The sequence below is a fragment of the Barbatula barbatula genome (assembly GCF_947034865.1).
Source record: "Barbatula barbatula genome assembly, chromosome: 2".
Lineage (NCBI taxonomy): Eukaryota > Metazoa > Chordata > Actinopteri > Cypriniformes > Nemacheilidae > Barbatula > Barbatula barbatula.
Genome location: NC_136767.1, coordinates 24,271,583 through 24,284,792, shown reverse-complemented (window position 1 = coordinate 24,284,792; position 13,210 = coordinate 24,271,583). Strand labels below are relative to the sequence as shown.

Sequence of the window (13,210 nt, the reverse complement as noted above, 5' to 3'; positions counted from 1 at the left end):
TCACCCTCCTGTTCTTTCAAACGTGTATGACGTTCTTTCTTCTGCAGAACACAAAAGAAGATATTTTAAAGAATTTTCAATGTTGGTAACCGAATATTGGCTGTACCTTGAATTGGTTTTGTGTCCACAATAGAAGTCAGTCTTAATTGGATTGTTTGGTGGAAATGGAAACGTCCTAACCCGTGGCTCTTAAAGTACATGGATCTCAGCAGGTCATTCTAGAAAATTTACACAAAGACATACCATAAACTGTTGTAAAAGTGAACCAAACAGTTCTGGACCTGACTGTAAATGCCTCATGACTGATGATCAGATCCGATGTGATGTTAATAAAGATCAAAGTACGCTACGCTTGCACAGTGGTGATGAAATCATAGTCCTGATCTTGGTAAGACAATGAACCTCACAAATGCTAAATCCATTAACTTTATAACGTAAGCAAAGCATTTTACCTCAATTTATTCCCGTGGGATTTTCCTTGTAATTTAACATGATGCAATTTTTTGCACATTTTACCCTGATTTTATTATTTCTATACGTCTTAAAACTGGGTAAGCGCTAGTGGTGGGCGGCTGCCTGATCTGCAGTCAGATGCTCCCAATCACACATTCACCGACAGAGCTGCCGTTTCCTGTGTCGGATGCCTGGCAGCGAGCCTCTTCTCCACCTCCTTTAAAGCGAGCGAGAAGATGGAAGGATGCAGAGGAATACAGCCAGAGATTTATGGCCCGGGGGGAGATTGATTACGCCCGTCACTGGCCCTGATGTGCGCTTGGCATTTGGTCCCCCCACCCAACTCATCAGCATGTTATACACACACAAACACACACATTGTTTGGACATTCGTACTCCACTATGACAAGCTCCTGTAAATCGCCTCCAGCCTTGTTCTGACAAAACACTGTGTCAGTGGCCATCTGAACTGCAGACACACTGTTTTCGCACTCATTCTCTGTTGCATTCTCTCCACTTCTTGCTTTTTTAAACCCATCATCTCATAAAAACACACATCAGCACCTAGAAAGCTATTCCTGTGGCTCAGTGGTTAGAGCATGGCGTTAGCAATGCCAAGGTCATGGGACATGATAGCACAATGCAATGTAAGTCGCTTTGGATAAAAGCGTAAATATCAATGTCAACACAGCAATTGTTTTGTCCGCGTGTTTTTGGAGCAGCTATGGTTCTGGTGTGAAGGAAAATAGTGATAGGTCGCTGATGGATGAGTGTTTTGGGTTGGCCAGGAAGGATGAGGCTGTTGGATTCTCATTTGATGCAGCAGGTGTGTGTTTGTAATTCAGCCCACAGAGCAGAGAGGCAGCTGGAGCAACATTAGACTTCCAACTCACACACTCATCCGTGTGAGTTAATAGAACCGAATTAAATGCATATATGTATTTTATATGCAAGTATGTGAAACCATATACAGGTATATGGTTCCCAAAGGGCTTTTGCAACATTTACTATAGGTTTTACTTATTTGATGCTAACTGAATTCTTTCTGTTCTTCAGGTCAGCCTCGGCAAACCAGCGGCTGTAAAATTGTACCTGCGTCTGCGCAGTCATGCTGGCCTGTCTGCAGAGGAGGCAGAATCCTGCGCCCCAGCACGCCACAGCCGTCTGCAGCAGCAGCAAGAGTCTGGAGCCAACACAGCACATCAACCGCAAATGTGAGCACATTAAACACATACAAATGTTCATACTCTGTCTCTTTTTACGGTACCGGTCAAAAGTTTTAGATTAGGAGAAAAAAATGCTTAAAATGATTTTCAAACAAATTTTTTTTAGAATGCATGATTGGATATAGTAATTGAGAAAAGCAGCTAATAAATGTCCAGAATGGATAGAAAATCCTAAATATGAATTAAAAAGCATTTTTGGGTCAGACCTCAAACTTGTATCAGAAGTTTGCTGATACAATGCCAAAAGTAACTTTGAATGTTTAATTGTTTGAAGTTTTCTGATGTTTTTCAGGTTATTATATCAGGTCATAAATATTTTGATGTAAATATTGGCGAACATCTGTGCTTGAAAGTGAAAATTCTTTTGTTACGTTGAAACTAACACAGTATATTAGACTTCCGTCTATCTATGCTCAGAATAATTTAATCTGTCTGTACAGGAGCAGATGAATAAAACGAACTGACTATAGATTTTCTTTAACATTGTTATGTTTGCGGCTCTTTGTGCCAGCTTGAAGAGATCATAAAATCAGCTTATGGCAACCCTTGAAATGTTATTCATTTGATGCCCCAAGAATCTTCACAATACTTGCATCTCGTTATTCACGGCCTTGAATCAAATGCTAGTGGCTTTTATTCGGGTGTTTGAGTTTCGTCACAATCTTCTCTGTGACTATTTACCAGATCTTGTGACAATATATGGATCATTTGTAGTCCGTTTCATCGTTCAAAAGCCACAGAATCAGCAAAAATGAAAAACAAGCTTCTCTAACATGGCCTCAACCCTGGCCTTCGGGTTAGCTAAACATTTGCAGCGACAACGTCCTTGCTGACCCACACGGTCAAATGCACGCACAAACAAATCTGCTCATTTTCCATATGAGGGTTTCACACGCACAGAACTCGCACAAAACATTCTCACACAGTATTGGCGCGTGTTGTCTAAAGTTAGGTGTTCCTGTTTGTTTAGGGTACACAAATGATTTTTACAGACAAACTAAACTCGTTCTGACAGGCTACAGGATTAAAGAAAGCAAAGAACGGCGTAGTGTGTTTTCTCGATAGAAGATCCCGGGGCTCTGCTTAAAGCCTCAGATTAGACTTAAACTGGGGGAGCTCTTCCTGTAATGAGGAGGAAAAGAAAGGAAAGAATAGAGGGGGGGTTGTCCTGCACTTGGATTTTTCCATGACTTTGGTTCCTTGTGTTGACATGGCAATATTCCACATGCGCAAGCTGATTAGAGTGAGGACGAACAGATGAATGTGTAACTCCTGACCGGCTATCCCTGAGGTTCAGCTGTAAGCTCAGAGCAGCTTAAAGGTAATAGGATGGCGCGTTCCTCCTGCTGTTCACCGATCAGAGAGGTATCATTCTGGTTCTCCTTCCTGTGCAAATAGGAGTGGCATGAAAGAGAAGCTTTTGGGGAAAGGGTCACCTTAATGGTTCCATAAAGCAGGGGTTTTCAAAATTTATGATGCCAAGGATCCCAAAATGTGGAACCCCCTTTTTCAAAATACACACCCATCTATAATTTTAATGTGTAGAGAACATTTCAGCTTTATTAGATAAACAGTAAATTGAATAATGTAAGGACAACAACTTATTAAATGTATAGACTGTTTCAATGGCAAACAAGTAACATAAACGTTATGTGGCCCAAACCCTCAGCAAAGAATCAGTAACTATTAAGTAGTTTTAATTGAATTCAATACAGTTGCTATACAATAAAATATTAATATACATTACTATTAATATAAATTGAATATAAAATAAATGATTATATTGTATCCAAACAGGCCAGTACTTCAGGCCAGGCGCGTGCGTGCGATCAGACCGTAACCTTGAAGAGACATTTTCGATTCAAGTGTATTTGTACTCTAGCAACTGTCACTGTAGCACAAGGAATATACAAATATAAACAATTCTGGCAACTAAGCATGTTGCAAAAGGCAGATAAACACTTGAAATGAAACAATAATAATGTTTAGTTAAGTTTTGTTTACATTGTTTAGCATTTTTGCTTTTATCTTTTTCCTTGACATTTTCTGGGGACCCCTTACAACCCGAAGGCCCTCCCTGTTTGAAAACCTCTGCCATAAAGAACCTTTAACATGCGATTGTCACATTGAACAACACAATTGTTATTGCAAGAACCTTTGAGTAAATAGTTATTTGGGGAACCAAAAATGGTTCTTCAATGGCATCGCTGTGAAGAGCCTTTTGACGTACCTTTTACAGAGTAAAGGAATAAGGTGACTTCTGCAGTGAAGGTTGGATGGATGCGTGGAAATGCAGGTGGACAGAGCTGATTCGAAGGTGGTTAGAAAGTTTTAAGGGCAGAAAATGTTGCTTGGGGGAAATTGACAGTACATTGATTCCGTTCCTCCAATTTCAGCAGGATTTAGCCACTTCCTTTCTCAACTGCTCCTTATTAAGAACCAGTCAGTAGGGGTCCAGAGCTGAAATCAATAGAAACAAACAACCTCTTAATCACTCGGATTCAGATTCAAAAAGCTTTATTAGCATGAAAAACAGTCTTTACACAGCCAAAGCATAGAAGGATTAAATATACATTATTTATATTATATATATATATATATAATATTATTAGTATATTTATTTGTTCCAGTTCGATAGATTATTTTAAGTATTAGTACTATAGTAACTCACTCACTCCCTCATACAGTTTCACCTTCTGGTCTCTCCGTTTGCATTTGTTTGAGAATAGTTCGTAACAATTATGATTTGTGTGCTTGTAATTGATTATAGTTTCAGTGTCTGTGCTCTGGTTTCAGTGAGACTACACTGTCTGAGGCTGCAGACAGGAGAAAGAGAAAGACTATGGTCTGCCGTCTGCAGCCAGCTCCTATCACAGCTCCTCTTGTGAAGTCTGGAGAAGCAGGCCGGCAGTCTGGAGATGACTGAGCAAAACTGGTACCTGCTTGGTTTGTTGTACCTCAGATCTCACCTGAGGAGAGAGAGAGAGAGAGGTTATTTCAGTGAAGAAAAAACCTCCCCCTCCTCATCCAGATGAGGAGCATCTGTGCAGTTCATTGGTGCGACTCCTATTAAAAATGCCTCATTCCCTCAATAAAAGAGGACTTAACTGGCTCCGGCATCAGCTGCGAGCGCACGGATCGGCCCGCCAGACAATCAATTTCCCCCGAGCGCACGGAGCTTAGCGGGCGAAACGAGAGCGAGGGCGCGATAGGACGGGGGTTGTTTTCATTATCGCACCTCTTTCCCCGGCTGTGCAGAAAGAGGCGGCCAAAGTGCAAAGTGGAGGTATGGGAGAGTAAGAAGGAAAAAACATTGACCGGCTGTTTTAAAAAAATATATCGTATTAGATTAGCTTCAGTGAAGAGGCCTTTTGAGTTTCCCCCTTCCAGCCCAGAAATGAAAAAGAAACGCTATGCATTAGTTAAATTATAAATCATAGCCGCTTGCTTTCAGCATGCCTAAATTCTCGGAGTATGTGGCGGCACTCTCCCGTGTCAGGGCTTGTCATTCCTAATTAAATCTCCCTGTTTGGGTGACATTTGTAGCGTCCCCCAACACCACACACCCCGCCCCCCGTCTGTCTGCCAGTAGCTTAGATGGCGACATGAAAGTCTGAGCATGAGGGCAGATCCTTGCTCATAAGAGCACACCCTTGAGACACGGGCTCCGGGGCCGAGCAAATTAGAGAAGATATACAACTGACCTCTATGCTGGACTTCGAACGCGCTCTCTCTCTCTTCATTTACTCTTTACAGTCGTGAAAAAAAGCCTAGCGTGTTTACTCAGAATTATTTAAATGTGCTGCAAAATTGAAAGCTTTCACCCAAATTTCCAAAGTCAGACGGGATTTAGTAGAAATCTGCATACTTTGACCTTTTCTCATGGATTGAGTACTGATGCCTGTGGGTCCACAGGGAATTTTCTCAGACTTTTTTTAGATGTGGTCCTGTTAGTATTGAAAATTGATGGACGGTCCTATGCCCCGCCCCTCCATCTCTCTCTCCCTCTGGATTTACCTGTGTGCTCAGTCTGACCGGAGTCATCAAAATCTCTTTTTTTGTACATGATTGTTAGTATGTTCAATTGGACTTGTAAGTAAAACTTTACTTACAAGACTCAGTATGGCGATCATCCTGCCAGAAACCTGCGCATACACCCACAGGCTCATTTTCAGACCCTGCTGGGGACCCAGCTTTCTCTCTGTGCCCATCCTGGTGCCACAGGCGGAGAAGGGGCGGGGCAGAGTGGTGAAGGAGGTCTGGGATGCTGGTGGTTGTTGCCATGGCTTTGGTAAATGAAAGAGGAGATGCCCTTTAATCTGGCATGCAGGCCTCCCAGGTGTATGTATGGGTTGGAGGGAGGGAGGACAGGAAAGGAGGAGGAAGAGAGGAAAAGAGATCCCAATGAATCTCCTTTAGGGGACAAGATATAGAGATGTTTAAAACACAAACGTGGACATGTTTGTTTAACTGCATAAGTGAGGACATCCCTTGTTTTCATAACCGAGTAATGATATTTTCTATTCCCTACTCTAAACATAGCTTTTACATTACATTTTACATTATAAGATTAGAGTTGGAATGTGATTTGGCTAGTTTTCAAGCCTTAGGAACACCTAAACAGACTTGCTTTCGACCACCGAAACAGACTTGCTTTTTTTACCACGTTTTATGACTATTGTGTAATTCAATATCGTATGCAAAGCAACTTTATAATCCTGATGAAAATCTAAACCTATATTTGTCTCATTTGAATGTGATTTTGCAATTTTTAGGCAGCGTTTGCATTTTAGGACCACCTCAAAAGACCTTACAAGTCATGATTAGCTATATTTTTAAGAATAAACATCTGTCTGACAATGAAGTACAATATTAATAGAGCTATGTAATGTGTTATGAAGAAAGAGGATATTAGTGTGAAGAAATTTTCAAAGGACAGATGATATTTAGAAAGTGTGTCTGCGCGAGAGAGAATGAAGGGTGTTGTACACGACGTGCAAATCTAACAGTGTTGCTCCTAAGGGACCTTTAACATCAATTAGAATAGCCTGCCTGACACACACAGTCTCCTCTGGGTAAAGTGCATACGCGTGCATGTGTGTGTGCCAACAGTTTCTCTTGCAAATGAGAATCAGACACATTAGTATGAAAGACGCGGTTTGCTTGATTGGGTTTCTTGTTTCCTGTCCTTACACGTCTCTGCGGTCTAATATTCTCAGACACATTGTCAAAAACAAACAAAGACATGTTTAGATATAAATAAGTGTTGGGAGAGGGAAATAGATTGCGCAAATGTTGTCCCTCCTGTGATTTGGCCGTCTAGTAGGAGTTTTTGCTAGTACACTGGCTCATAACTGGTTGAATTGCTTAATGTTGTGTGTTGCCAGAGTGTGTGTGGGGTTCAATATTCATTTTGAAGCAGTGGTGGTCTTGTTTCCTAAATGAAAGAGCAGAAGGGTTGAGAATCGCTCCAGGCTAGCTGCAGGCAACCCTCATTTTCTATTTACCTGCATACTCGCCCTGCGAGATCCCTCGGTTTGTCAGGACACACACAAAGCCGCATTTTTTCTTCCTGTTATCTGTTCCTTTGAGATCTTGTTCGTCCGTGTAATCTCGGTCTAACATTTCGATTTGTCTAGCTGCTGCTTTTGTGTTTATATCTCAGTGTGCGAGTATGTGTGTGCGTGTCCGCGTTCTTCGTGAATTATTGTTTTTGACAATTTTCTCCTGATACTAATCGACCAGTCAAGAAAGAGGTTAGCTTTTCAGATTAAAGTGAAGTTGAATTTGTTCTTATGTTTTGGGTTATCTATTCGTTATATTGAACGTCAGATTATTACAATGAGAATATTTGTGAGCGGTATCAAATAAAATAGAAATGATTCAATATAAAAATTTAAAAAAAAATGAGTTGATGTTGAAGGGATAGTTCACCCAACAAGGAAAATTATTTTATCATTTACTCATATACCCATTTATGACTTTTCTTTCTTCAACAACGCAAACAACACTGGCAACCCATTGACTTTCATTGTTTGGACACAAAACCTAGATGTTTCTCATAACATCATCTTTTGTGTTTCACAGAAAATGATGAAGAAATGATGACAGAATCTATTTTTGGGTGAACTATCCCTTTAAATAACTTCAGATTATATATCGTCCATTAATAGCCTCTGAGCTCATGGTAGGTCTGTCTTTAAATTGGATGTTCATTTGTTAGGTTTATAATTTAAAAAACTATTTCCCTCTGGATGAAATGAACAGGAATTATTATTTTGAAATTGACTTTTGTACTCTTTGAAGCATTTGTTAATAATGCTGTCATTCCCATAATCTTTTTTTCTCTGCAATGACAACTTTTATTACGGTGCCTTAAATTCTCACTCTCCCATAAAGATATGCACAGATATAGAGGTCTGTTCTTTCTGTCGATTCAGTGACCCTGCCAACTCTGTTGGCGTATGTGGGTTGGCTGAGGTGGTTTCTTTCCGAGTCTGGTGTATAAAAGTTAAATGGTCCTCTTCATGTTTTGGTTTTCGTGGGTGGTTATCGGTAGACCTCCACATGCAGAGGTGTGTGTGTGTGTGTGTCGGTGGGCTGGATAAGATCCAGGGACAGGAGGTGGATTATGGGATAAAAGGGAATTTTATAGCTTCATTACTGAGTTTAAGATATAGAAGGAATTTGTCTCAAGGCAGGTGCCGACACAATACAGACAAAACATGTCACATAAAATACCATAATCGAGACATGAATGGAACGCAGTCTGGGTTTCTGGAAATATTTTCCTATTCATTTCCTCTGTAGACGTTTTAAAAAAGTTCTATAAAGTTTAAAGACACAACATCCTGCTGATGAATTACAGCATTTAATTTAAACGTTTTTTTTCCTGAAACCCCACTGTTGAACTTCTTCTAATGATTACAATTACAGCATTAATCAAATTATACTTCGTTTGGTTTGAGATACCACTAGAACATACCAAAATAGCTCTATGTGCATTTCTACAAACATTTCATTTTGCTTTTTGCGTCGATGCTTTGTTTTCCCTCACACCTCCGACTGGAGAACACAATGTCGCCCAGTTCTCGTCCCACAATGCCCCTGACGTGTCTGCTGACGGTTAGCATTCCACACGGGTGTGAGGAGCACAGAGTTTGTCGGCTGCTGGCACTGTTGTCGTGGATGATGAAGAGGCGTCAGGAGGAGAGCGAGCGGATGGGGTTCTCCTCTAGGAGAGGAGGGGCTGTTATCTTTCTCTTACTGCTACAAGAGCAGAGGATCTCTTATTCATCTTCCTTTATAATCTCTAGTACCTCACGTTGTCCTCTGGGGTATTGTGGGCAGAAAAGCTGTTGGGTGCTGAATAGCAAAAAAGCATGACACCATAAAAACTAAAATCGCATTACAGATTCATTGAGATTTAAAGGGATAGTTTAGCCCTGAATAGAAATTCTGTCATTATTTGTTCAACCTTGTGGCGTTCAAACGTTTATTTTGTAAAACACAAAAGATATGAGGAATTAAATGGGGCCCGGTGTTGTTTGGTTACCAACGTTCTTCACAATATCTGCTTTTGTGTTCTGCAGAAGAAAGAAAGTCATACAAGTTTGTAATGACATGAGGGTGAGTAAATATAAAAGTATAGAATAGGCCTACAAATCTTTCGTTAAACTATCCCTTTAAGCTAAAGCCACCTGTTCAATTCTATTTAGCACGACTGACCAATCACATTAGAGTATTCCAGATAACTACGTAATATATTTTCAGTATTTTATCTTCGTAATGAAGCAGAAGGTTTTTATATGCCGGCAAAGGAACAAGTGTTGTCTGTTTTCCCACGCTGTGTGTGTGTAGGCAGCCTTTGCCCTGCTTGCCTGATACAGGCTGAGAAGTAGACAAATGCAAAGTGACACTTGTGTGTGTAGAATGGTATTTGTAGTGACGCTTTGACCGCAGATAATAAAGCGTTCGCCCTGAGGTGATTTCAGACGGCAAGCACCCCCAATAAAACTCGCTGAGAGAGAGAGAGAGAGAGAGAGAGAGAGAGAGAGAGAGAAATGGAGAGAAGTTTGTAAAAAGGATTTCAGACTTTTAAAAACGACATGGAATGTGTGTGTGTGAGAAAGACAAAATGCTATCCAAAACACATGTTGTTTTTTTATTAAATTTACTTTTAAATGATGTCACATTGAAGTATTACACATTTAAACTTGTGTCGTCCTCGGGTAGATATTGCAGAAAATAATGTAACAATTTTTTATTTCCTCAGAGAAGGTCTTAAGTATCAAGCACATTATTCATGTGCATTTTAATTTGACTTGGAGCCCCTGTGCTTATTAGCTCAGAGATTCACCTTTGATTGGGTACCGGCTGCTGTCTGGGGGGAATTAGTTGAAATGTTTTGCCAGTTCACACTGAGCGGAGCAGGAAATTAATCTTTTAAAATTAGAAAACAATTTGGCTCTAACAAAATATTAGATTAGGCTTTAGACAGCTTTTTTCATTTTAACTGACCCTGCCTGTTTAACACGAGCCTTTCTTTTTATTTAAATAGTAAAATTAATTTTAGTGACACCCTAAGTAGACGGTCATCAGTGATTATATTATACTATAATGTTTATTTTTATATATTAGCATTTATCTATTTGACAGTATAAGGGATTCTTGGACATCTAGTTTCAGGCAATAAATGTATAAAAAATGTATAAAATGCGCTTAAAACTAAAAATGAAAATTCTGTCACCATTGACCACCATAGTACGAAAAATAGCTTTGTACGTTTCTTTGTTCTGCTGAACACATAAGAAGATATTTTGAAGAATGTAGGAAAGCAAAATTCGTTGGCACTTTTGTCTACCATTGCATTTTTTCCTACTACTGTAGTCAATGGTGGCAAAGAACTGTTTGTTTACAAGCATTCTTCCACATATCTTTCTCTGTGTTCATCAGAACAAAGACATTTATACAGATCTGAAACAAATCAGGGGTTAGTAAATGATGACAGAATAAATTTTTTTGGGCGAATAGTGTCTTTAAAGATTTTCCAGATCTGTATCTTATTGGTCATCGTATTATTTGCTATTAACTATAACAAAATCAGTATATGGGATATTCCAGGGTTATGGACGTGACATTGTGTTGATATTTATATTTGTTGATATATATTTAGAATCTAAACAAACACAAAAATGTCAATCTATGAACACATTTTTTATTTAAAAAGAGGCTGATACACAAGCATTATGGATGTGAACAAAAAGAACACATTATGAGGAATATGTACCGTTATGGATGCGATCATCCAGAAAAATGGCACTTATCTCACTGTGGAAAAATCTTGCACTTCAAATAAAACAAATGCTTTAGAAACTTGAAGAGAGACCTCATATGGGAGTTTGAACCACAACATTTTGATATCTGTGCTGTTAGCATAGTAAAACCCGTTGGTAAAAAAACAAAAAATTTTCACGGTAAGGTTGACATTTTCAGGGAAATGCCCATGTACTGCACTGACATTAATGTGCACCCTTATTTACATTGTTTTTGATCACCAGTTTTCGAATATTAATGAGCTTGAAACAATACATTTCATCAAGCTATGCATATTCACATCTCTTTCCAGGATGGGGCAGACAGGAAGACAGGTCCGCAATCCTCTGCCATTATTGTCATTAGCTTGTGTGTGTGTTTGAAAGGGGCAGAGATGTGTAGCCGAGCCTGTGGTGCAGGAGGTCTGGGGGAGGACAGGCGCGTTCTTTCAGCTCGCCACTCAATTAGAGGCACAGAGGCACACAGAGGCATGCTGGGTTAATTGTAGAGCTTCAAACAGCTGCCACATTCAGAGCTCCATTGTGCCTGCAACGGTTGTTACGGCGGCTGGGGGCCTGGGTTAGTAATCGCTGAGTAATCAGTCTGAGAGAAGAGCAGATGACACGACCATTAGCAACAGGCAGGTATTGTTTAAAATACAACCACACCAGAAGCTCCTAGTGCGCTCACTCTCTCTCTCTCTCCAACCACCCCCCCATACCCACATCCACCCCCCCTTCACACTTTTGTGAAACCACTTCACGGCTGATAGGGTTATAGAGCAAGAAAACACAGGTTTGTTTGTGGGAGTTTGCACGTGGTGCAAAAATCCAAAAATCCAAAAAATGAAATGCAGAATTGCATTTAAAGTCTTCTAAATCAGTTTATCAGAGTATGATACGTGATGAAAAAGGTATCTCAGATATTTATAAGTTGGCGTATGTGCATAATTTCTATCCCTGATAAGCCCACATACATCTGGGAGACATCTATTTGATGTCTGCATTTACATCTGCAAAACATATTTTTTGATTGTTTGCTCTGTCAGATGTCATATAGACACCTAGAAGATCTCTGTAAGACGTTTAGGATTTAGAACGTATGTAAAACCTTTTTTCTAAGACGTTTATCGGATGTTTTTACAGAGCAGATGTATTACAGATCTTTTGCAGACATACCCGTGCTATCTGGGTTATAACCACCATGTGCATTAGCATAATTTGTGTTATGTGGTCAGTCTTTTTTTATGTCGGTTACTGTCATTGCAGAACAACAGTTTTAGGTGAATTTCGCACGGGAAGTAAGTTGTTAAAACGTTTCTCATTAGCTGTGCATGATAACTCATTACATTTAATGACATGTAATGCCCCCTGAGATCTGAAGATTGCAACTCTATACTGTATATAATATTTTACATTCTTAAGCACTTGATATACGTGAAAATTAATTAATAAATGCAGGTGTGTCCATTAAGACTTAGCCTAAGTTCTGTTGAAGTGACAACTTTAAAGATAAGAGATCAGAGACAAAGAGCGGCCACAGCTTGCACCTGACTCCAATTGAAAAGAAAGTTGGCCTGGCCCAAACTTGCTAAGGTCGCGTGTCGTGTACACATGGGTGTATAGTCGATATCCTTTGAAGCTGATGTTAGGTCCCATCTCTAAGCAATTATTTTGACAGTTTGCTGACAGTGCGGTAATAAGCAAGCTTTCAAAAGGGGAAAACGTTCAAAACCCACTGGATGTTGCGTTGCATGTGTGTATTTCTCAGAATCAGTTCCTGTTTATCTGTGCTCTATATCTGTGCCACAACCCATATTTGTAAGTTGATGTGGTTTTATGTGTATTCTTTGTTCTGATGACAGTAGCTGTTAAACCCCATAACTTGCATGATCTACACAACCTTTTTCGGGCTTTTTTAACCTCTTGTTCATTGCATATTTTGGACTTAAGCGCAGATAATGCTGAACATTTCAAGTACTATAATATGTCATCTTCTGATCTCTATGGGAAGTTGATATTTCTTGGTGATTAATTGAAACTGCGGTAGTTTGAAGTATTCAGTAATTTTGTGTCACAACTTCTCTTTCATCATTGCATCATTTCTTGTAGATGCATCCCGGAGGATGCATGTACACATCTCTCTCACTCACTCACTCTCTCTCACTCTCTCTCTTGCTCTCTTTCACTTGATGCACTGCTTAAAAGAACGAATAA

General features: G+C 39.8%; 1 protein-coding gene across 2 annotated transcripts in view; it reads left to right on the top strand.

The window, feature by feature from the left end:
* Positions 1-13,210, top strand: part of fam222aa (family with sequence similarity 222 member Aa) — a 48,408-nt gene that overhangs the window by 26,347 nt on the left and 8,851 nt on the right. For both annotated transcript variants that reach the window (XM_079450979.1, XM_079450978.1), the window contains one exon: positions 1,510-1,667. In XM_079450979.1, coding sequence (XP_079307105.1) covers positions 1,562-1,667 — 106 coding nt within the window. In that variant the 5' untranslated portion in view covers positions 1,510-1,561. The remainder of the gene's footprint in view (positions 1-1,509; positions 1,668-13,210) is intronic.